The 22,428-nt window shown below is 45.6% G+C and overlaps 4 protein-coding genes across 4 annotated transcripts; all 4 read left to right on the forward strand.

Moving 5' to 3' along the window:
• Positions 1 to 6,539: 6,539 nt before the first annotated feature.
• Positions 6,540 to 7,715, forward strand: LOC117858400 (RING-H2 finger protein ATL75). The gene has a single exon (XM_034741460.2). It carries the CDS (start codon positions 6,636 to 6,638, stop codon positions 7,311 to 7,313), a length of 678 nt encoding a protein of 225 aa, XP_034597351.1. The 5' UTR covers positions 6,540 to 6,635; the 3' UTR covers positions 7,314 to 7,715.
• A 3,473-nt stretch (positions 7,716 to 11,188) lies between these two features.
• LOC117857946 (actin-7) lies at positions 11,189 to 14,289 on the forward strand. The gene is made up of 5 exons (XM_034740876.2): positions 11,189 to 11,349; positions 12,356 to 12,425; positions 12,551 to 12,944; positions 13,024 to 13,637; positions 13,744 to 14,289. Exons 2-5 carry the CDS (start codon positions 12,369 to 12,371, stop codon positions 13,807 to 13,809), a joined length of 1,131 nt encoding a protein of 376 aa, XP_034596767.1. The 5' UTR covers positions 11,189 to 11,349; positions 12,356 to 12,368; the 3' UTR covers positions 13,810 to 14,289.
• A 2,405-nt stretch (positions 14,290 to 16,694) lies between these two features.
• On the forward strand, positions 16,695 to 17,407 carry LOC117858563 (histone H3.2). Its single transcript, XM_034741645.2, has one exon. The coding sequence runs from the start codon at positions 16,778 to 16,780 to the stop codon at positions 17,186 to 17,188; it is 411 nt and encodes a 136-aa protein (XP_034597536.1). The 5' UTR covers positions 16,695 to 16,777; the 3' UTR covers positions 17,189 to 17,407.
• Positions 17,408 to 17,558: 151 nt separating this feature from the next.
• Positions 17,559 to 21,904, forward strand: LOC117858562 (VAMP-like protein YKT61). Its single transcript, XM_034741644.2, has 7 exons — positions 17,559 to 17,950; positions 18,340 to 18,437; positions 18,866 to 18,970; positions 19,517 to 19,582; positions 20,161 to 20,247; positions 21,444 to 21,529; positions 21,635 to 21,904. The coding sequence occupies exons 1-6, from the start codon at positions 17,725 to 17,727 to the stop codon at positions 21,492 to 21,494; spliced, it is 633 nt and encodes a 210-aa protein (XP_034597535.1). The 5' UTR covers positions 17,559 to 17,724; the 3' UTR covers positions 21,495 to 21,529; positions 21,635 to 21,904.
• Positions 21,905 to 22,428: the final 524 nt, after the last annotated feature.

The raw sequence follows: 22,428 nt of genomic DNA on the forward strand, positions 1-22,428 counted from the left end.
AGCTCATCAAATTTCTTCCAAAGTAGATTGAATTCTCTCTCCTGATTCTAGCTACATAGTGTTGACGCAAAATCCTGAAGGTGATGGAGCCTGCATCAGCACATGAGGACCTGGAAGATCTGCTTAACTCCAGTGCAGAATCCAAATCGGCGCGCGTGGTGTGCGCGGGCGTGCCAGTCAGTTTGACCATTCAACTGACAAGGAGATGATAGTCGTTGTGAAGTCCGAGGCAACCGGCTGATCAGGCCGATATAATCCTGGCACAGTAGTGATAATGGTGCAACAAAATAAATCATGATAAATATATCGGCTGTGAAGCCAATTCCAGTACCTTGATGAATGTGAGTGATTCATCAGCCATCCAGCCGATTTAATATAATTTACAATAACCATCAGCCAGATGGCCGATAGAAAACAGGATGCTGTTGAGCTGTTGCTCCGCCATAGTTAGAGCCACAAGCCGATGAGATCTAAACTAACGTCACCACCAATATTCCTAGGTGAATCCACAGCGATGCGCCTGGTAGTTGCAGTCTAGAAATATTTAGCAGCACGTTAATCTGAACCCCGCTAGCCAGTGAATCCAATCACAACGGAACTTACTTCCAACAACACTCGAAGGATGGCCAAGATTAAGATGCAACATGCTATTAAATGATCTATCGTCTATGATGAACCGATCTAAAGGTAATTAAAGCAAACTGAACGGCAAGATGAAAGAGCAGATAAATATCAGCCGATGCAAGCTTAATCAAGGCGAGATAACTAGTGAATACCGTAGATCGAGACAGAAGCGATGCGCCGTAAGTCAAAGATCCAAGATACTCGATAACTGGCAGATGAAACTAGACGAAACCACAGCGATGCGCCCGGTGGTTAAAGCCTAGAACACCTGGTGACGGAACTTGCAGCTCGCCGGAGATCGAGGTCGATGCAGCCCAGCTTGCTAGAAGGAACTCGTCGAGAAGCTACATTACTCCTACTCCTAGGGCAATGGCGTGAAGCCGAAAGGTAAAGGTAAATCTGCTGTATTATTGATCGTGTGATAAAAATTGCAATGGCCAGGACCCTTTATATTTATAGGGCGGATGGCCTTTGACGTTACATAATTGGCATTTAATCACGTACAAGGCAAGTCACGTACACAATATTTTCTAATCAAAACTCTATCTCTAACTAACCCAACTCTATCTCTGATCAAGCTTATCCCTAACCAACTCTATCTCCAGAATATTTTATTTTATAAAGTTTTGGTGTCAACACATAGCCATTGAATAATCTCATCAGGGCCTTGTTTTTGAATTGGCTATGAAAGTTTGCCTCCATATGCCTCATGCACCACCTACTCTTCAAGTCCGGCCACTGCGCAATCTTGCGACGTTCCACATTGCCATTTTGTAGGTCTTCGATTGCTTTTAGAATACCTTTGTGCCAATCATGAACGATACAAACGTCCTCCATGTCCTTCACAATCATCTACTTAACCCTCTACAGGAATAGACTCTTTCTCCACAAAGGCGATCACCAGCGGCAACACCTGATTGTTACCGCCGGACCCAATAGCTGTCAAGATTGTGCGTTTATACCTACCAGTCAAAAACATGCTATCAATGCAAATGACTGGGTGACATCGCTGAAAAGCCTCAATGCAAGGACCCAAGGCTAAGAATGACCACTGGAGAACCTGTTTGCATGGATTCTGAGCACAGAGATAGGTTTTCAGGTCGTAGTAGCTTTCTGGATTCCTTTGGCATATGGTGTGCAACAGAGCAGGGAGGTTATCATACGATGCTTCATATGTACCCCACTTCATCTCTAACGCCTTCTGCTTGGCTCCGTAAGCCTTGAAGTAGCTAATTTTGTATTTGAAGTTCTCATTTATGACACAAATAATCGACTTGGACTCATAGCTAGGATTCTCAACTATTTGAGAATACATGTATTGAGCAAAAAAAATTAGTAGTGAGGTTGCGGTGTTGTGCTTCCAATTCATCCAACACGCATTCGTGCTCCATCACTCCAGTCAACTCTCAGTAATCCTTCTACTTGCCCTTATATGTGTGCACCCTAAACGGGCAATTGCTTTTGACACAACACACATCATATATTGTCGGGTTGCTCTTCACCATCCTGAACTACCGTTGCAAAGATAAATTTGGCCATCACTTCATAGTTGCCTTCAACTCATCCCCACTAGGATACAAAGCTTCGACACAAACCTCATTCTCACTATACTCCCAAGGGACATTTTCCCCTTCATTGACTGCTAGTTTTGAATGGTCATAACTTGACCAGTTCTGCGGGACAGAATTAGCTTCATCCTCATCCGACGAGTCGTCATCCATGGATGTGTTCCCTCTTTACCTGCTCAACTAATCCAGGGATGTGTTCCCCCTCATCAACCTCACCAATTAGCTCACGGGGTGCCTCTTCATCCTCTGCATCTCCTTCTTCTACCTCATGTTCAGCATTTTTTTTCAGTTTGCCCATCGGTAATCTCCAGACCTTCCTCGCCTCTAACTTCCCCACCACCGACTTCTTCTTGCAACTGACTGCTAGATCCAATCTTCTGGAAAAACTTCAATAAACAATATCAGTGGTAAACCGCGCTCAGTAGCAGCATTTACATAGGCCCTCCAGTTCTAGGTTATTTCAAGCGGCATCAACTCCCAAAATATTATGTTAGTTCAAATCCTTACTACAGCCCTAACAAATAGCTCAACTTAATCTCTATCGAGATTGAACGTCTTAAATAGCCACTTGCATATTGATGCCCAAGTCCTCTCTCGGTACGAAGGTACTTGTTTGTAGAACGACTTAAATTCAGACAAATCTACCCCTTTCGAACATATCTAACCTCCACCGGATCATAGAACACATAGAAATATAAACTTTCCAACATGCCTGTCAATATACACAACATGAACAGATATTATTACTAAATGTTATTAATTTAATTAACTCCAACAACACCTACATTTAAAAAATATATAAAATTATAACTCGTGCATTGCCAATAATATTAATTTTAGAGTAATCATTACTAAATTTAACTAAACTTAATCACACAACATTCTGAAAAACTATATAAAGTTACACACAACATGAATTGACATTATTACTAAATGTTATTAAATTAAACTAACCCAAAAAACACCTACATTCTGAATAACTATATAAAATTATAACTTGTGCATTGCTAATAATATCAATTTTAAATTTATCTCAATAGATCAACAAACTAATTTTACTATAACAAAAATAACTAAGCTAAATCCACTATACCAACAAACTAATATTTGTCTATGTCTCATATGTACACCTAGCTTTGATCTAATACTTAACACTGCACCATTTATATATCATATCGACTACTACATCTACTAACTACGAGTTAAGATAAACTGCGAGATTTCAAATAATACCTCAAGCGAAGCGAAGATCCGGTAGAGCTTCGCTTCAATCTCCACCCTCCTCCCCTCCCTCGCTTCTCCCCTCCCCTCCTCTCCTCTCCTCTCCTCCCTCCCTTTCTTTCTCTTCTCCCAATTCCTCTCCTCCCTCGCTTTCTTTCTCTCCTCCAGAATGAACCGACATGCCCCGACCCCGACCGTTCCTCTGATTTTAAAGGGCGGGGAGCCTACCGCCGACGGATCCGACGGGATATTCCCATTCCCACCGTTTGAATCGGCGGAAGGCTGTTACCGCCGCTTCATCCGGCGATAACCAACTACCGTCATTTCATCCGGCGGTAACTCCATGGGCCCCACAGCTGCCAGGATTCCACATGCCGCCCGCCATTTCATACGGTGGTAAGCAGTTTCCCTCGCCACGGTGTCTCACGTTCGCTGACGTGGCGCCCCTTGCACAGATACCGCCGGCTGAAATGGCTGTAACTTTTCTTACCGCCAGTTCAAACGGTGGTATGGGTCTAGATCTGCTAATTTTTTCTCAGGTATTTATTTCTACAAAATCGTTAAAAAAATATATAAATAAAAAAATTCTGATGATGACAGTCCGAATTGGTTCATTTTTCCTCTTGAGATTCTGAACACGATTCGGCCAACATCAATCAAATTGACAACGGACAAATCGTCTCATCGTTGACAAGCAGGCGGAGTGTGGGTCAGAAGGCCCCTCGATCGACTGGAGGACCGACCGGCCGGAAACGGACCAGAGCGAGTTCGCCATAGCAGCCAGCCAGCCAGGCACAAACAGAAACGTCACCATGGGAGTACCTGAGCTGAGCGTGAGCGTAACACAAGGCGGAAACAGACCGCGCAGTCACGGACCTATCAGACGTTCGGGGAGTGGCATGGGGGCCGAAGCTTCTTTCTCTGCGGCTTCGTGCCGTGGTCACGGCGATGTGGGACGCCATCGCGCATGGACGCACACATGCGGCCAGAGAGCGCGCGGGTGCCGACGAGGAGTGGAGTTCGACCTGGAAAGGTGCGTAGCTCTCGCCTCCCCGTCGCATCAGATGATCAAAATATGCAGGAACGGTGAGCGCGCCCACAGCAGCACGAACGCGCCGAGAGAGCCTGGTGCTTGCCGAAACCGGAGTTAATTAGCATATCAGCAGCTCGCCTCAAATCGCTGCTCCGATCCCTCCTCATCAGCCTATTATCCGATCCCTGTTCATATTCCCGGCTCGTTCGTGTACCCCGGACCCCAGCAGACCTGAAAGGACGATGGAATTAGCTCATAGCCCCTACGGCCATCGAACAACCCACTACTAGCTCGTTAGTCGTTACGACTGTCACTTTTGACTTAAGTTAATCGTTTGCTCGCTCGTACAACTTGCAGTAATGCTTGGACAGTGTTTGCTCGCTGTGCCTTGGGAGGATTGGAACGAGTGACACGGCGGGTGGTCACTATGTGGCCTCTTTCCAGTACCGCGCATCCAGAATGGCTTCAACTATTGAACATGACCGATCGATCTTTTGTGGTACAATGCATGGATAACCTAGCTTAAAATCCTCTGCAAGTTGCCAAGTTGTCTGATACAGCTTAGAGCCTTAGACTACTAACTATAGTATTCCTTTCTGTTTGCATGCGTGCACTTGGATTATTACAGCATATAGATAGGGCGCGCATGGAGCCATGAGCCTTTCTTCTCTTGTCATGAAGCCACTCGATATAAGGTCAGGTTTAGTCCTTTTTGTTTGCCTAGAAAGGTCAGTCTACTTGACCTACTCAAATTGTATGTTATTTTGACTTTTCTGGATATATATATTTTGCCACTCTAAATACAATATATTATATCTAGGTGCATAGTTAAAATCATGTATCTACAAGCGCCAAAATGACTTAGACAGACAAACAACTCGTGAAATTGAAGATCATCATGACGCCTTCCTCGTGAATTGTGGCAGCGGTTTGTAGGGTAGTCTCTCTTATTTGCAGCTTGAGTGGAGTTGTAATGTTGTTTTTTCCTTTTTTGGTTGTTATTCCTTTTCTTTAACAGAAATTCGTCAAATCTCTTGCCATCCTTTCAAAAAAAGTCATGACATCTTCGTTCCGTTCCTGAGTGCAAACGAAAATTTTACGTCATGACTGAAGGAAAGGAGAAATAGTTATGCCGCAAAAGGAGTTTGAAAGCGTTAGCTCGAAATTTTAATGCACTGATTTTATTATTTTAGTTGAAATCCATCTCGTTTTTAGACAGAATTACAGTTTGGGCCAACTCTTGCAGGCCCATGCTGCTTTCTGTGTATAGTCCAGCCCACAATTTACGAAACGATTGTTTATAGTCAGGCCCACGGGCCCAAAAGGAGCCGATGGCCTAGGAACGTCAGAGACAGACACGTCGGACGGAGAACAATCCTACGCGGCCGGACCGAGCCACTCCCATATTGACAAGTCACCGCCACGATGGCACCTCCGCGGCCAGGTGTCCCTCTCCCGCGCGCCGACGGGTCGCAGTTAGTGGAGGCTCCAATACGCCAGATCATGTCGACCATATTTAACTCATCTATTATATTCAGTGGCTAATGATGAGAGTAAGTGCGGTTTGGCTCCCGCCTTTTTTTGTTTCAGTGAGCCGCTCTCGGCGCATTTTGGTCTTACAAAAGTCAGCTTGAACACGCAATCTGTGGGTGTTTGTTATGCTCTCGTCTTCATCTTCTGTACTTGGCAACTTGTTTGTTCCCCAGCTTGATCGAGCAGGACTGCCTTTTGCAAATTTGTAGCTTCGTTACAGGACCCTCTCAAAGCAATCTAAACATTAACAAGGTTAAAAATACGTTGTGCGTTTTTTTTAAAGAAGAAAATGAAGCACTCCCTTGCAAATTTGTATTCTTAATTCTAATAAAAAATTGCTTTTGCCAATGAATTATGCCGCCCATCTGGCTCTTCCATCAGGTGGCTAGTGAGGTGCGTCTTAGCTCCATGACTCGATGTTGTCTCCATTAATCCACGTTCGACTAGTCCATCAGGTCAAGCTAATCTCCTTTTGGAATTGCCGCTAAACAATCCACTGACGGCGACCCCAAATATCTTACTGCCCCCTCCCCGTTCCTATATAAACCCCTCCCCACGCCGTGCCGCGAGAGAACACTCTCCCACTGTAAACAAGTTTGTTCCACCGCACACCCTGACTTCTTCACGTTACAAAACTTGCAACTTGCCAAGATAGGATGGACGTCGAGCAGCTGCATGCAAGGAGGCTCCTGTCGCACGCCGCCGCCGCCACGGCGGCGGCGGCCGCGGCTGCCCCGTCGCATCGGCCGGCCGTGCAGGAGCAGGTGCAGGTGGCCGAAGCGCGCACGGGCGCCGCGTCGCCCTTCAGCTCGCTGAACGCGACGGTGATCACGGTGCTGTCGATGCTTCTGTGCGGGCTCGTGGTCGTGCTCGCGGTCCACGTGATCGTGCGGTGCGCGTTCCGCGTCACGCGCCGCGTGTGCTACGGCCAGGAGGAGCCCCCCGGCGGCGGCGGCGCCGGGGCGTTGGGGGCGTCCCCCTCCTCCTCCTGCCAGGCCGACCCCAGGAAGAAGGGCGGCCGACCCCGCCGCGCCCTGCCACCGCCGGTGGTCTATGCGCCCGAGGTCGAGCTCGCCGGGTGCGGCGCGGCGGAATGCGCCATCTGCCTCACCGAGTTCGCCAACGGCGACCGCGTGCGCGCGCTGCCGCACTGCAACCACGGGTTCCACGTCCGGTGCATCGACCGCTGGCTCGCCGCGCGGCAGACGTGCCCCACCTGCAGGCGGGCGCCGTTCGCCGCTAAACCCTCCCTGCCGGAAAGGGCTGAGGCGCTGGAGGCTGTGCAGGTTCAGGTGCAAGTTGACGCCGGCGCCGGGCAGCGCGAGACTCAATAGCGAAAAGCAATGAAGATTAACTGTACAGTGTTGGTGAACAGCGAACATTTTTGGACGTGCTCTCATCTGTGATGCTGCGGTCATGATCTTTTTTGGTTTCTTTTTTATTCTTTTCCTTTTTTTTTCTTAACGCTGTAGAAGTGGCCCGGTCCGATAATGGTATGAAGTGGCACCTGCAGTTGCAAATATATGGTGGCCGACGAAGCAACTGTTGCACATAAGGCTTTTGTAAAAAAAAAAAGGATTTCCATGGCTCCTTTAGTCCTTTTTGCATTGGTGCCACGGTCGCACGGGAATTGTCCATGACTCGACCTCGTGGAGTTCAATTACGTGTTGGAACTCGGAAGTGAGTGAGGTCCTATGTATGCATCTTCTCTGCGACGAACTTCACAGTCCATCAAACATGGCACGGCCCACTGAATACATTCGGCCCATGAACTACTAGTAAACAAAATCCTCTCTATAAATAACATAAAACACCCTTTCGAGAAAGGGTAGAAACAAGTAATCGCGGACAGGACTATGGTATGAAGTATGTACTCTGATGCATCGTCTCAAAAACACCTCTTTCAAATTTTTATTTCTCTTTTATGAAGAATCAGAAGTGCATGTTGCAGTATAATCGTCTCGGAGGCGAGTTTTGAGAGTTAGAAGGCTCACTTCTTCCTCCTCATCAATTTTCACCGTTTCTTTCTCTTTTTCTTCTCCTTATTTTCTCTCTTCTCCTCTTGCTCAGGAGGTTGGACATAGAGCATGAAGGTTCAACACCTTTGATTTCCGTTGATCATTTCACATCTTTCCTCCATGAAAAAATACATTAATTAGTCGGAGCGTATACATGTAGCTTCCCTGCCTACGTGTGCTAGCTCGAACCGCTTGGTTCCGTGTCGTGTGCTTCATGTCAACAACGTACTACTGCTCTTCTTCTTCTTAATATAATGATTCACAACTCTTCAAAGTTAGTCAAAATATATACTCAAGGTCAAACCAAGTGTATTAATTTAAAGTCTTTTGAGAATAGGAATGTGGAACAACTACAGGCCAACAACAAAAGACTGAGCACTTCATCAAATGTGATAGAAACGTGAAACGTCCACCCGAAGGATCTCAAAACTTTCCAATACCACTTAATGACAATGCCACCATTTCATGAGAGAAAAAAAAATCACCCTATGCGCTACAAAGTCAGACTACCAAACACTTTTTTACTTATAATACCATGTGCCATCTTGGGTTGCTTCCTTCGAAACCCGTCCAACTTTACATTATCTAGCCCCATTCACCGCAATAATACGCCAAAATAATGCGGAGGGCACGAAGCACGCTTTTGAGTTGGACGTTGGAAAGTTCTCCCCGCCCCCAGAGTGGGATCTCTGCCGGCCGGGCCCGAGTGCTGAAAGCACCGACGATGTATCACCGCCCGGCTCCGTTCAGCGTGCGTGGTGCCGTTGCTGACCTGCTGTTCCGGCGTCAGAGGAACCGGAAAAAGGATCGCGTCACATCTCCGGCAGAACGTGCGAATGATTGCACCTGTTCAACTCGCGGGAGTTCGGTTTCGCGCTTTTGGGCACGTTTAGTTGCCCAAAATCCCAACTTTGTTACTATGCAAAAAGAAGATTCTCCATCATATTAAATTTACGGTACATGCATGGAGTATTAAATGTAGATGAAATCAAAAACTAATTGCATAATTTTGTTGTACTTTGCGAGATGAATCTTTTGAGCCTAATTAGTCAATATTTAAATAATAATTCACAAATACAAACGAAATGCTACAGCTGCGTATTCATAACAAAATGTAAATTTTGCCCCTCCCAACTAAACAAGGCCTTTCCTGGTTTGGCCTGGCGTCAGGACTCTGGCGACTGGTCCGTACGGAGCTAGTGCGGGGGCGATTTCGACACTGATAATGGCGCTCTCGACTCGACGGTCTCAAACTATCGGGTTTAAATCATGTTGATAAGTTTCTGGGCTCCAATTGCTGCGATCCTTGTTGCGATCCCGAGTCACGAGGTTGCTGCTTTGAGGGTAATTGACTTCGTACCTCGTAGCGAATCTTTAGGGCACGGACAGGAGTACGGGAATGGTAGAAATCGCGATCATCTGATGAGGATTGGGTTGGAGGTGAGTAATCGCCAACGTTTAACCTGTCTGGCTTATCTGCCTCTGCGGTGGTAGATATTTGTGGGGGCTCGGATCGCACTCGGTAAGGGTGAAATGAGTGTACTCGATAGTGGAACGTGATAGGGGTTCCTCTGTCTCTGAAGATCCTCGGAAACATCCCATGTGATATTTGATCCTGCTAGAAAAACTTCTTTTTAGAGTTTTTTTTTATAGCACAGTAAAAGGGTTGTGCACTGTTGCCGGCGTCCGGCAGGACGACGGACGACGAGGAGGACCGGACTTTTTTATTTTTTTATTTTGGTATTTTTCAAAAATATATATCCTAATAAAAAATTAAAAATCTAAGCCTAAACCGTAGTTTGAAACTGCGGAAGGTGCACTGTAGCAACCTTACTGCCAGTTGAACCGTGGAATTTCCCTCGAGTACACTTTCAAAAAATCATAACTAATTCATATGAACTCAGATGGAGATAAAATCTATATAAAAATTGTAGCTCTCGATGAGATTTACAACTTTGTAGTTAAACATTTTCTTTTAGATCCATCTTGGTTTTCAAATAATTGATAAAAATTTTAGATCTAAAATTTTTTAATCTGAAATTTGTGTCGATTATTTGAGCACCAAGATGGCTCCAAATGAAAACAGTTTGAACTGTAAATCTCGTCGAGAGCTACAATTTTTATATAAAATGTATCTGTATCCGAGTTCACATGTTATGATTTTTTGAAAGTATGCTGCCCAGTTTCGTATCTAAATTTGAAATTTTAGATCTGAAACTTGTGTCAATTATTTGAGTATCAGGATGATATTAAATAAAAAAAGTTCAAACTATAAAGTTTTAGATATCGTCAAGATCTACAATTTTTATATAAAATTGATTTTTATTGAAGTTCATATGAATTAGTTATAATTTTTTGAAAGTGTAATGCCCAGGGGAGGGAGATTCTGCCGGTTCAACTGGCGTTAAGTTTGCTACAGTGTACCTTCCACCATTTCATTTTTCTATAGCCATTTCAAACGACGATATAAATATATATTTGTAATTTTTTAATTTATGATATATATCTTTGCAAAATACTAAAATGAAAAATATAAAAAAAAAATTTGGAGGACTGGAGGAGAAATAACAACAGGGCCTTTTAAACCATGAAGCCCATCAGCCTAGCTCGGTGGATCTTCTTGGAGCCTTTATGCCCACGAACGGCACAAATCTATGGGCCTTTCATTTTCGTGTGCTTTTGGGCTGGTTTAGGAAGCGAAAATTCTATGGGCCGCACAACTAAATTCTAGAACCTTCTTCCAGAGTCGTCGTCGTTGGTGGCGCGACGGAGCCCACCCACTACCGACGAGTGGGCCGGGCTGGTTGCGTTAGTTGGCACCTGCGCTGGTGGGTCCATCGTCCACGTCCAACCCACGGACCCCGGCCGCCGCCCATGTCCCACACTCCCCAATCGACACCCTGTCATCCGACGTGGACGTGTGCCGGTCTCGGCACCGAAAGCTCCGCGCTGCAGCCACCGTCCGCCCGCGATGATTAATTCCATCGGTCGGCCGCTGCGTCTCCATTGACCCGGCCCCGGGAAGGCGGCAAGGTCAGATGCTATTGGCTGGCCCGGTCGCCCCTGCGCCTGCGGGTCGCGAGCGCTGCCGTCATGCCGTGCCGTGACATGGCGGCTTCCCACCGGTGCTAGCTAGCCACCCCGCAGGCCGCAGCCACAGCGTGAAGCCCGCGCCCAGCGCCTGCAGACCAGTCCAACCAGGCGGGCTCGTATAAAGAGGCTCGCTCCCTCGCTTTGGCTGCCGCTCTCCCATTTGTCCCGTCTCGCTCTCGCGCTCGCGTCACCGGAGCTCTCCAGAAGCAAAGGGCCGGGGCGATCCGATCCCCTTCGCTTCCTCGTCAACGCTGCCAAGGTATAGCCGGGTTTCCCCTTGGTCTCGCACCGATTTGATCGGAGGAAACGATCGGTCGTAGGCAAGATTCGGTTCGATTGATCGCCGCGCGACGTTCCTGTCCGAGTTGACTTCGATTTCCATGTGAATTTTGCTGTATTTGGCTGTTCTTTTTTTGTCTGACCCCAGCATAACGAGCAAGAATCGCCGGCATATGTGTACTATGTGTGCTAATTTCTGCCTCTGCGGTGTTCGATCGGATTCTCTTTTTGTGTGATGTACCTTACGGCCCAGTCAATTTTGCACGAGATTATACTATATAACTTAGCAAGTGTTGATACCATGGTAGGATGTGCTAAGATAGGATGTGGCCTAGCGATCCCTGATGGGTGCTATGCTAATTCGTTGCAATTGCCAAATAGCGGAAATTATATCCAGGATACTCTGTGAAGAACTGGAGATGATCTAAAGCTGCGAAATCACAGTGCTTGTGTCCAAATTCGATTAACCATTTTCAGCCAAAATAGAAGCAGTGAGGTTTCAGCCGATACATCAATCAACGTAGATAGGTGGTATTTGTTGGCAGTAATTTTCTCTGCTACCGTGCATGTGTGTGTTTTATCATTGCGAATAAAAAAACAGAGCTCCGATGTGTCGTGTATATTATGTCACCGAATTTGATGCCAATCAAGATAGGAATAATTTGTATTATCAGCCACCACTAAGGTCCAGTCAATCACTGCAAATTGCTCGAAAGCTTATACTTGCATAAGTCAAGTAGCAGTTTCTTAATCATGAATATGTTCCTCAAAAAAATAGTATCTGAACATTTGTTTTTGACTGATGAGTGGTATACCGCACTTTGATGTCATCATACCATTTTATGGCTTTTACTTGGGTCCGTGGACCACTCAAGCTGTGTGACGCTTTTAACACCACTGCAGAATGCACTGAATTTGAATACATTCTGAATATTATTATTATCGAAACATACATTCTGATTTCTGCATACAACTTTCTGCTGCAGAAAACTTTGAGGAATGGCTGAAGAGGATATCCAGCCCCTTGTCTGTGACAATGGTACTGGAATGGTCAAGGTTGGTTATCCTGTCACTCTGTCTATCCTATCATTGGCACATATGGTCTTCAGGCTTCAGCTTCGTTTTGCCTGTTCATGCATTTCTGACTTCGACTGAACTGGCGATCTCTTGATGCCAAACAGGCGGGTTTCGCCGGTGATGATGCACCAAGGGCCGTCTTTCCTAGCATTGTAGGCCGGCCACGCCACACTGGTGTCATGGTTGGCATGGGCCAAAAGGACGCCTACGTGGGCGATGAAGCTCAATCCAAAAGAGGTATACTGACACTGAAGTATCCAATCGAGCATGGCATTGTCGGCAACTGGGATGACATGGAGAAGATCTGGCACCACACCTTCTACAACGAGCTTCGTGTGGCACCTGAAGAGCATCCTATACTGCTGACCGAGGCCCCTCTCAACCCAAAGGCAAACAGGGAGAAGATGACCCAGATCATGTTCGAGACATTCAACTGCCCGGCAATGTATGTCGCCATCCAGGCCGTTCTTTCCCTGTACGCAAGTGGTCGAACAACTGGTATGATCACTATGACGAGAACCTTTTTTTCATGTCAACATTCAACAAGCAGTGCAACTGAGAACTATTTTTCCTGCAGGTATTGTGCTCGACTCTGGTGATGGTGTGAGCCACACTGTCCCAATTTACGAAGGGTACACGCTTCCTCATGCTATTCTTCGATTGGACCTTGCTGGCCGTGACCTTACCGACAACCTCATGAAGATCCTTACCGAGAGGGGTTACTCCTTCACCACAACCGCCGAGCGAGAAATTGTCCGTGACATCAAGGAAAAGCTTGCCTACGTTGCCCTTGACTATGAGCAGGAGCTGGAGACTGCCAGGACCAGCTCCACTGTTGAGAAGAGCTACGAGCTGCCCGATGGCCAGGTTATCACGATCGGTGCAGAGAGGTTCAGGTGCCCTGAGGTGCTGTTCCAGCCATCCTTCATTGGCATGGAAGCTCCTGGTATCCATGAAGCCACGTACAACTCCATCATGAAGTGCGATGTCGATATCAGGAAGGATCTGTATGGTAATGTCGTCCTCAGTGGTGGCTCCACGATGTTCCCTGGTATTGGTGACCGTATGAGCAAGGAGATTACTGCACTTGCCCCGAGCAGTATGAAGGTGAAGGTGGTTGCGCCACCGGAAAGGAAGTACAGTGTCTGGATTGGTGGCTCCATTCTAGCCTCTCTCAGTACCTTCCAGCAGGTTGTTACTGTCTCAAAATTTAAGTGTAATGTTTCTGTTTCCTTTGCAGTTCTGTTGTAGCTGAAATCTGATTCCTTGTTATTACTATTATTTATTTGTGCTGTAGATGTGGATCTCCAAGGCGGAGTATGATGAATCTGGTCCAGGCATCGTCCACATGAAATGCTTCTAAGTTCCTGGAGCAGTATATCTGTACTTGTATTTTGAGATGCAAGATTTGAAGGTCCCGTGGCTTCTCCATCATTCTTGGTTCTTTCTGAATCCTTGAAGGGCTGTTAGCCATGGAGCATTGTGAATGGTGGTAAAGTCGTACTACATGAAATACTTCAGCAGTCTAGGTCGTCAGGTCAGTCTTTTTTTTTTCCGACAACAGCACCGCGTCAGGGCCTTCCTGTTGTATGCAGTTGATCTGGGTTTTCCAAGACGCAAGGGTGTCGGCAGCTGTTGCCCTTGCAGTTTGAGTCTTTGAGAGCTTTGAGTTGGTTTCAGCACTTCAGTACATGGAGCCGAGTTTGCATTTTGTAACCAACGCCCCGGCGTGGGTGTTGATGATTTGTGCTTGTAGGTCTTTTTTTTTCTCTTTTCTTGAGACAGATGTTACTGTTTGTGGAGGAACAAATTGTTTATTCTTAAAATGTTTTACATACTGCTATGATTGAAGCAAGCTTTAGGGAGTAGTTCAGTTATACTCTCTATCCCAAGATATAAAGACTTACAAGCAGGGGTGGATCCAGAATGGGGCTGCGCCCCGGGCTGAACTGTTGATTCACGCCTCCTCGACCTCCTTTCTCTAATTGAGATCATAATTTTTTAGGCTAAACACCACATATGTTAAAGGGGCTACATGGGCTCGCCCCGGGCTGCAGCCCGGGCCCTAGATCTGCCCCTGCTTACAAGTTTATAAAAAGTGAAATCAAATGGGCATCATTAGAGCCATTACAAAAATATATTTTTGTAGGTTACTTATTTGATGTGGTAGATATTAACACTATTATTTATACACTTGGCCAAACTTAAGATGATTTGATTTAGGACAAATTCAAAATTCCTCATATTTTGGGATGAATGGACTAATGTCTTTGCCTTTAGAAGTGTGCAGCGGTCTCTCATTTTCGTTAGCGAAAAGACAAGACTATGCATGAATGCATGATTCGGTTAGACTCTCGATCTTACGGGACAAAAGGGTGTGTTTGGTTTGTGTAATTGTGTCAAAGAGTGTCCAAGCTAGCCAAGCCAAATTTGATATCTTGACTAATTTTGGCCATCATTTGGTTGGGTACCAAAATTTGGCTTCTTCTTTGGCTGATTTAATTGATTTTGGTGGCCAAAATATGAATTGCCTAAGAGGAAATTTGATCGCAAACCAGGCATACCTAAAGGCCACGAATGTCTTTGAAGATCTTACTAAAAAAATGTCTTTCAAGATCCATGGAAGATATGCAACATTGCAGAAGTTTTCATTCCGACATACCTCTAAGACTTAGCTATGAATCGCACATACAATGCATGGAGACATGGAGTGTTTTTTTCTAGAAGATCCACCAAATCTATTGTTCACAAAATAGCTAATGCTTTGTACAACAGACAAGTTGATTTTATGCTTGTTTGAGTTGTAATGACGTTGACAATGGACTGTGCTTATTCTGTTGTTCAATGTTTATTGGATATTGCAAATTATTATTGGATATTGCAAATAATTGTAATGTATTTCTCATTTAGTTATTTGGAATAGAGCTGAGAGAGAAAAAAAAGGCCGGCAAAACACCCAGAGCAGGTGCTGCGCGCCAACAATCAGCGGAGTTCTTGGCACCAAACACCAGCAAAAAGGAAGGGTACTGCACGGGTAGTTAAGAGGAGTAAATGAGGGTAAAGTTGACATTTTTTCTCTAAAATGCTAAAGATTAGCACCCATCCAAATAGCCCTGTGCTAAAATTTAGCACTTACTATTTGATTTTGAGGGTGCTAAGGCCATGTTTAGATACATCCTCCTAAAGATTAGGAATTCACTTTTAGAACACTTTTAGGACCTGTGCATCCAAACATGGATCCTAAAAGTGCACTCCTAAACTTTAGGAGGGTCAAGGGGTACTAATGGATCCTATTTCTCCAAAAAGTGGTCCCCAAGTCCCACTTTACCCCTACTACCCTCGCATGTATTAATGACGTGAACAGTGTAGGGGTAGTTTAGAGGAGTAATTGGGGGTAAAAATGACATTTTCCTTCTAAGGTCCTAAAGATTAGTAGTCCATCCAAATAGCTCTGTACTAAAGTAACTAGCAATTTGAGGGTCCTAAACTTTAGATGGTGTTTGGATACTAGGTGCTAAACTTTAGCAGTGTCACATCAGATGTTCGGATGCTAATTAGGAGGACTAAACATGAGCTAATTATAAAACTAATTGCAGAACCTTGTGCTAATTCGCGAGACGAATCTATTAAGTCTAATTAATCCATCATTAGCAAATGGTTATTGTAGCACTACATTGTCAAATTATGGACTAATTAGGCTTAATAGATTCGTCTCGCGAATTAGACTCTATCTTTACAATTAGTTTTGTAATTAGCCTTTATTTAATATAACAAACATCCGATGTGACAGGTGCTAAACTTTAACTGAAAGTATCAAACAGAACCTAAGTACACAACTCAACTTTAGAAGTTTGTATCAAAACAGGACCTATCGCGAAGTGAAAATACACGGTTTCGCGAAGTGAAAACCAGATGATCGCCCGCCTCCACCTCGACACTGCTGCGAATCTGCGATCCGGGGAGTGCATCAACCAGCCAATCAGAACGCAGGAATCCCCTCCCACGGATCGCCCCCCGATCCGCGTGACAGCACCCTCCCTCCGAACCTCAGCCAATCAGAGCGCAGCAACCTCCTTCCCACGGATCGCTCCCCAACGATCCGCGTGCTCACCCCCAAACCTGATCCGAGCCGTCCGTTCCCCTCCAATCCAACGCTCGAAACCCCATCTCCCTCCACGAAGCCCCGCCTCTCCCCCCAAAATTTCCCAGTCTCCCGCCCACTCCTCCCCTATTTAATCCCCCCGCCGCTTCATTCCCCCTCACACCCAGCAATCCTCAATTCCTCAGAGCAATCACTATTAGAATCCACTACTCGCGAAGCAACTACCCCGATGGCCCGCACGAAGCAGACGGCGAGGAAGTCCACCGGCGGCAAGGCGCCGAGGAAGCAGCTGGCGACGAAGGCGGCGCGCAAGTCGGCCCCGGCGACCGGCGGTGTGAAGAAGCCCCACCGCTTCCGCCCCGGCACCGTCGCGCTCCGGGAGATCCGCAAGTATCAGAAGAGCACGGAGCTGCTGATCCGCAAGCTGCCGTTCCAGCGCCTGGTGCGGGAGATCGCGCAGGACTTCAAGACCGACCTCCGCTTCCAGAGCTCCGCCGTCGCCGCGCTGCAGGAGGCGGCAGAGGCCTACCTCGTCGGGCTCTTCGAGGACACCAACCTCTGCGCCATCCACGCCAAGCGCGTCACCATCATGCCCAAGGACATCCAGCTCGCCCGCCGCATCCGTGGTGAGAGGGCCTAGGCGTCGTCGTCGGGGAGGTGGAAGTAGTAGTACTAATCGCTGCTGGCATCATTGTCCAATCAGAAGGTGTAGAGATGTGGTGGGTTCCTTAGAAAAGTCTGGTCGAATGATGGAGTAGTTGGTCCTCTGCTGTAATTTATCGCATCGTAACTGGAACTTTTGTTTAGATCCGTTCTTGTTCTCTGCTCTTTGAAATATATTATAATATTTGTCGATGCATATGGAGGGATTATTTTCCAGTTGCCGGTTGGCGATTTTGTATCTGTACTGAATTGTTGATGCGTATTCGCTCTCCACTTTCAGAGTAGTTCGTGTTGATCTTGACAGGGTGGTGCTGGGCTGTCACGCTGGGCCCCACTGTCATTGACTCATCTCCCCTTCTCTGCGAGTCGTATTGTTCTAGTGCGTTGCGACCGAATCCGGCAGGAGGGGAAAGTGGCGCTTGCTTCTATTCGTCCTCGTCTGCGATCTCCGTCCATCCAGCCGTCGCGGCGCAGCCAGGAGACTGCGAGCGGTGTAGATCTGTGCGTTACGAGATGAAGATTACCGCGCTCCTGGTGGTGAAGCCGTCGACCTCGGGCGCCGGGAGCTCCTCGTCCGGCGGCGGGTCGGGCCCGGAGGCGGTGGTGCTCGCGAACGCGACGGACGTGAGCCACTTCGGCTACTTCCAGCGCAGCGCCGCCCGCGAGTTCATCGTCTTCGTCGCCCGAACCGTCGCGCAGCGCACCCAGCCCGGCCAGCGGCAGTCCGTCCAGCACGAAGGTAACCTCCCTCAGATCTGCTTAGCTTTCTGCCGTTGAGGAGATCCAGGGTAAGTACGGATTTGGGCGGGGGCGGGGGCATGGGCATCCTTTGCCTGCGGATTCGCTGGTAGTTTGATTGCTGGAGCAAGGATGAGTGGTGAAATTGTTCGGATTGCGAGTGGGAAACCAGGGATTGTTCTGTTGATGCATGTGATGTTCTAGGTGATCTTATTGCTGAAATTGTGTTTGGGGTTTCTATTCATCATCAGAAGAGATTCTGGGGCAGCCCTTGAACCAATTCTGATGATTATTTGATGGTAGTAGCTAGGCGAGCATCACAGTTCATGGCTGATCCTCCTTTTGTGGTGCATTTTCTCATGCTGTGGTGACGTACCATTTTCTTTTCAGAGTACAAGGTCCACTCACACAACAGAAATGGTCTTTGTGCGGTGGCATTCATGGATGATCACTATCCTGTACGAAGTGCATTTTCTCTTCTGAATAAGGTACCGACCATTATTCCAGATGTTCCCATCATGTCAGTGCATTTGGTTTAGTTCAGCTTACCAATTATAAGGTATAGGGTGCCACTTTTCATTTCATTCAGTCAAAAGGTTGTTAATTCAGAACGCAGTGTCTCAAGTTGTTAGTCAAAAAATAATTAAGTTGTATGAATCATGCTATAAGCATTCTGCTTCTCAGCATCATTCGTAATTGCACTCGTGTTCAGCATTTTTACAATGTTCCTGTGCATTGTAGGAGAGGTTTGAATGGTAATATCAAAATCTATACTGCTTGCTAGTCGGCTAGTCCCTTAAATTTTCGTTACTGGTTGAAAACTACTAGCCAACCATTTATATCCTTTATCAAAATGCTGTACTACTTTATAGTCCCTTTTAAAGATTCAGTTGTTGATATGATGAATTTGATGTAGGTTCTTGATGAGTACCAGAAGGATTTTGGGGACTCTTGGAAATCTGCTACTGCAGATGGAACTCAACAGTGGCCTTTCCTGACAGATGCTTTGACAAAATTTCAGGTTCAATAACTTTCTGTCCACATGTTGATTGATATAGGCTCATAGAAATTATCATCATCTTTTAGGAGCTAGTACTTTGGGGTTGTTTTATGCTACCGTCTATTGAAAAGAACAGCTAAATGAGTTGAATTTCAACAATGCCTGTTTCTTATCTCCATTGGGACAAGCCATATGTTTATTTTGGATGAAACAAGAGACATTCGGGGATTGGCTTATTGGGCACTATTATATACTTTGGATATAACAATATAGTCATACATTGTGCTTGTACCTTCTTGTTCTAACATTTAATCAAGATTGTCATATCACTGCATTACTAGTTAGCACTTGTTCGGGAGTTATTCATGCAGCTGGGTTGCTCTGATGGCTGCCTAGATGGAACATGTTAAGTATTGGTAGTATTGTTATATCGTGTAATGCATATTGTGATGTTTGTGGCTATAACTTGATTATATTTGTGCTGCTGATACTAGATTACGCCTGTATTTTGCTTACTCCATACCTGTCACATAAGGGAATATATTCACAACAGTCTTCATTCTGTAGGACCCTGCAGAAGCTGACAAATTAATGAAAATCCAGAGGGACTTGGATGAAACAAAGATCATCCTAGTAAGTGTTACATATTTAAAATGTTACGTATTTAAAATTTTCTTTGCTGGAGATGTTCCAGTTTTGGAGAATAGCTACACCTTGATGTTTTTGGATTACTGTACTAGATCATTACTTCTGATTTGGTATAACATAGAGCTTGGGCATTACCTTTTACAGAATATTCACTCAAAGTTATGGCTTTACGTCTTATATTGCTTGTGCTGGCACTATATCTAGATGGGTCTAGAGATCCAAACCAAGGAGCATTAGACCTTAGATGCTTCATGCTTGTGCTGTTACTCGACCTAGATGGTCTTAGATCTAAGCCAACACTGTCTTTGGTAGTGGCACGTATTGAACTTAATTCTAATGCAGTTGGGTAACACATATAAATAGGAACGCTCCTTATCTGGTAAATAAGAAATGTTCAGTTGCTCAAGGATAACATTATGGTCTTTTTATGCCCTTATCCACATACTTTATGTCTGTATGTGCAACCTGCCCCACCTCGTCCTGAAGCTATTATGTTAGAATGTGGGAGTAACCTTACAACTATTTGCTAATTTTGGATCCTTTATGCTTGAATGTTTTAACAGCATAAAACTATTGAGAGTGTCCTTGAGAGAGGAGAGAGACTGGATAGCTTGGTTGAGAAAAGCTCCGATCTGAGTGCTGCTTCGCAGGTAACTCTATCTTTGCTTTGTCAGATGAATGATTTCTTTGTTGGCATACAAGTGTAAGACATATTAAAGCTTTGCTACTTCTTGCTACCTTTTACTGTCATAAATTAAGCACTAAATGATCATCATGTACTAACATTGTATTCAGGCGTATATGCTCTGTTAGATTTAGCCCTTGTTTACTTCCTACAAAACTCCCAACTTTGACACTATGCAAAAAGAAGATTCCCCATCACATCAAACTTGCGGTACATGCATGGAGTACTAAATGTAGACGAAATCAAAAACTAATTGCACAGTTTTGTTGTACTTTGCGAGACGAATCTTTTGAGCCTAATTAGTCAATATTTGGACAATAATTCACAAATACAAACGAAACGCTACAGTGTCGCATTTATGGCAAAATGCCAATTTGGCACCTCCCAACTTCCCAAGTAAACAAGGGCTTATATTGCTAACTTTTCTAGCTAGCAACCACCATCTGCGGGAGTACTAAAAGCAAATTGCTAACGTTCAATCTTTTATGTTGCTAACTTTTCTAGCCAGCAACCACCATGTGCGACATTTAGTCGGGTTTGCATAAGCTAGTTTCCGGTACACTTCCATCACCTTTATTGTTATGACAATATGACCACTGGTCAATGTCAATCTAAATTCTAATGCTGAAGTGGCAGCGTTTGCCTAGGGCATATGATCTTTTTATAGCTTAGTAAGTATAGTGACAATATTACCACTGGTCAATGTCAATCTAAAGTCTAATGCTGAAGTGGCAGCGTTTGCCTAGGGCATATGATCTAGCTTAGTAAGTAGAGCATGGCTTGCAAGTTGTAAATATAGGTTTTCTGAATACTGTTTAGTCTCTTATACATATACTGAAGTGGCAGCGATTGCCCGGGCAGTGGGTACCATGATTTCCTTATAGCTTAAGAGGAAGTAGAGCATGGCTTGTAAGTTGTAGGTTGTATTCCTGAATACTATTCAATTTCCAGAAGAGTTTCAATTTGCATATCATGCAGAGTATGACTAGTGCAAAATATGATAATGGCCTTTAAGGCCCTGTTCCTCTAGGATAGAGCTGTGCAGTTTTAAAACTTCTTAGTGGCCTTCTGCTTAATCGTAGTTTAATCATTAGTATGCATTATCTCAGAGTTCGTTCTTGTATACTTCATCTTCTTGAGAGATGTTTTTCTGTGTTTCAGATGTTCTACAAACAAGCAAAGAAGACAAATCAATGCTGCACTATACTATAAACTCCGTCATGTCAGTCATGGTTGCAAAGAGCCAGGTTAATGCTGTTTCTTTCACAATATCTTAAGTATTGTTAGGCTTCATCTTCACTTTTCATCTAATAAATTTCTCAGCAAACTCTTTTATTCCTTTTTATTTTCAGAAGAAACAAAAACGACCAATATTGTATGAATCTACTGTAAGTTAAATTTCTCGTGAAGCGTGGTTACAAGACTCGAGGTTGATGCTGTTGGGTTCATGTTAGGGAGGCAGCGATTTTCCCTGAATCCCCAGAATTTGGTTGTTTACATGTGAAAATTGCTGTGTACCGTAATTCTTGGTGATCATTCAACCTTGTAGAACCCACTAACATCATTTATTGTACTATAAGGCTTTGCCGCAAACCGCTGAAATCACATACATCTTTGTTTCCCCTGCTTTGATTGTTGAATTCTCAGAGCACAATTGTAAAGTAACTCCCCGAACGGACCGGAACCTGCCTGCCTAGCGTGAAGGTGAGCCGTGCAATCGGCATGATGCCGTAGCGGCCCAGCCATGGCGCTCTCACTTGAAGCTGGACCAGGGAACCACCACTCCACCAGGCATATTCCACGCGTAACGGCCAGGCCATCAGTCAGTTAACCCTCCTGCATCATCATCACGTGGAGCACCCATCCCGCCAGGGAGGCCGTCTCGCCGCTTTCGCGTCGGACTCAGGCCGCCGCTACTCCCATACTTGGTCCTAATCCCCCCTTCCCGCGTTGGCGCCTTCCCCCGGCGGGGCGGTTTCTTCCGCACGCGCCACGACGTGACAAACCCCTCGCTCTCCCTCCCCTGCTACCATCCTAACGTCCTGCGCGGCTACGTACGCCACCGCGCCACCACAAGCGCCCAGCCAGCCGCAGCGGATAGAGGGGATAGGCCTCCCCGCCGATTCCGTTGGAGCTCCGCGGCCCT

The sequence above is a fragment of the Setaria viridis genome, chromosome 5, assembly GCF_005286985.2.
Source record: "Setaria viridis chromosome 5, Setaria_viridis_v4.0, whole genome shotgun sequence".
Lineage (NCBI taxonomy): Eukaryota > Viridiplantae > Streptophyta > Magnoliopsida > Poales > Poaceae > Setaria > Setaria viridis.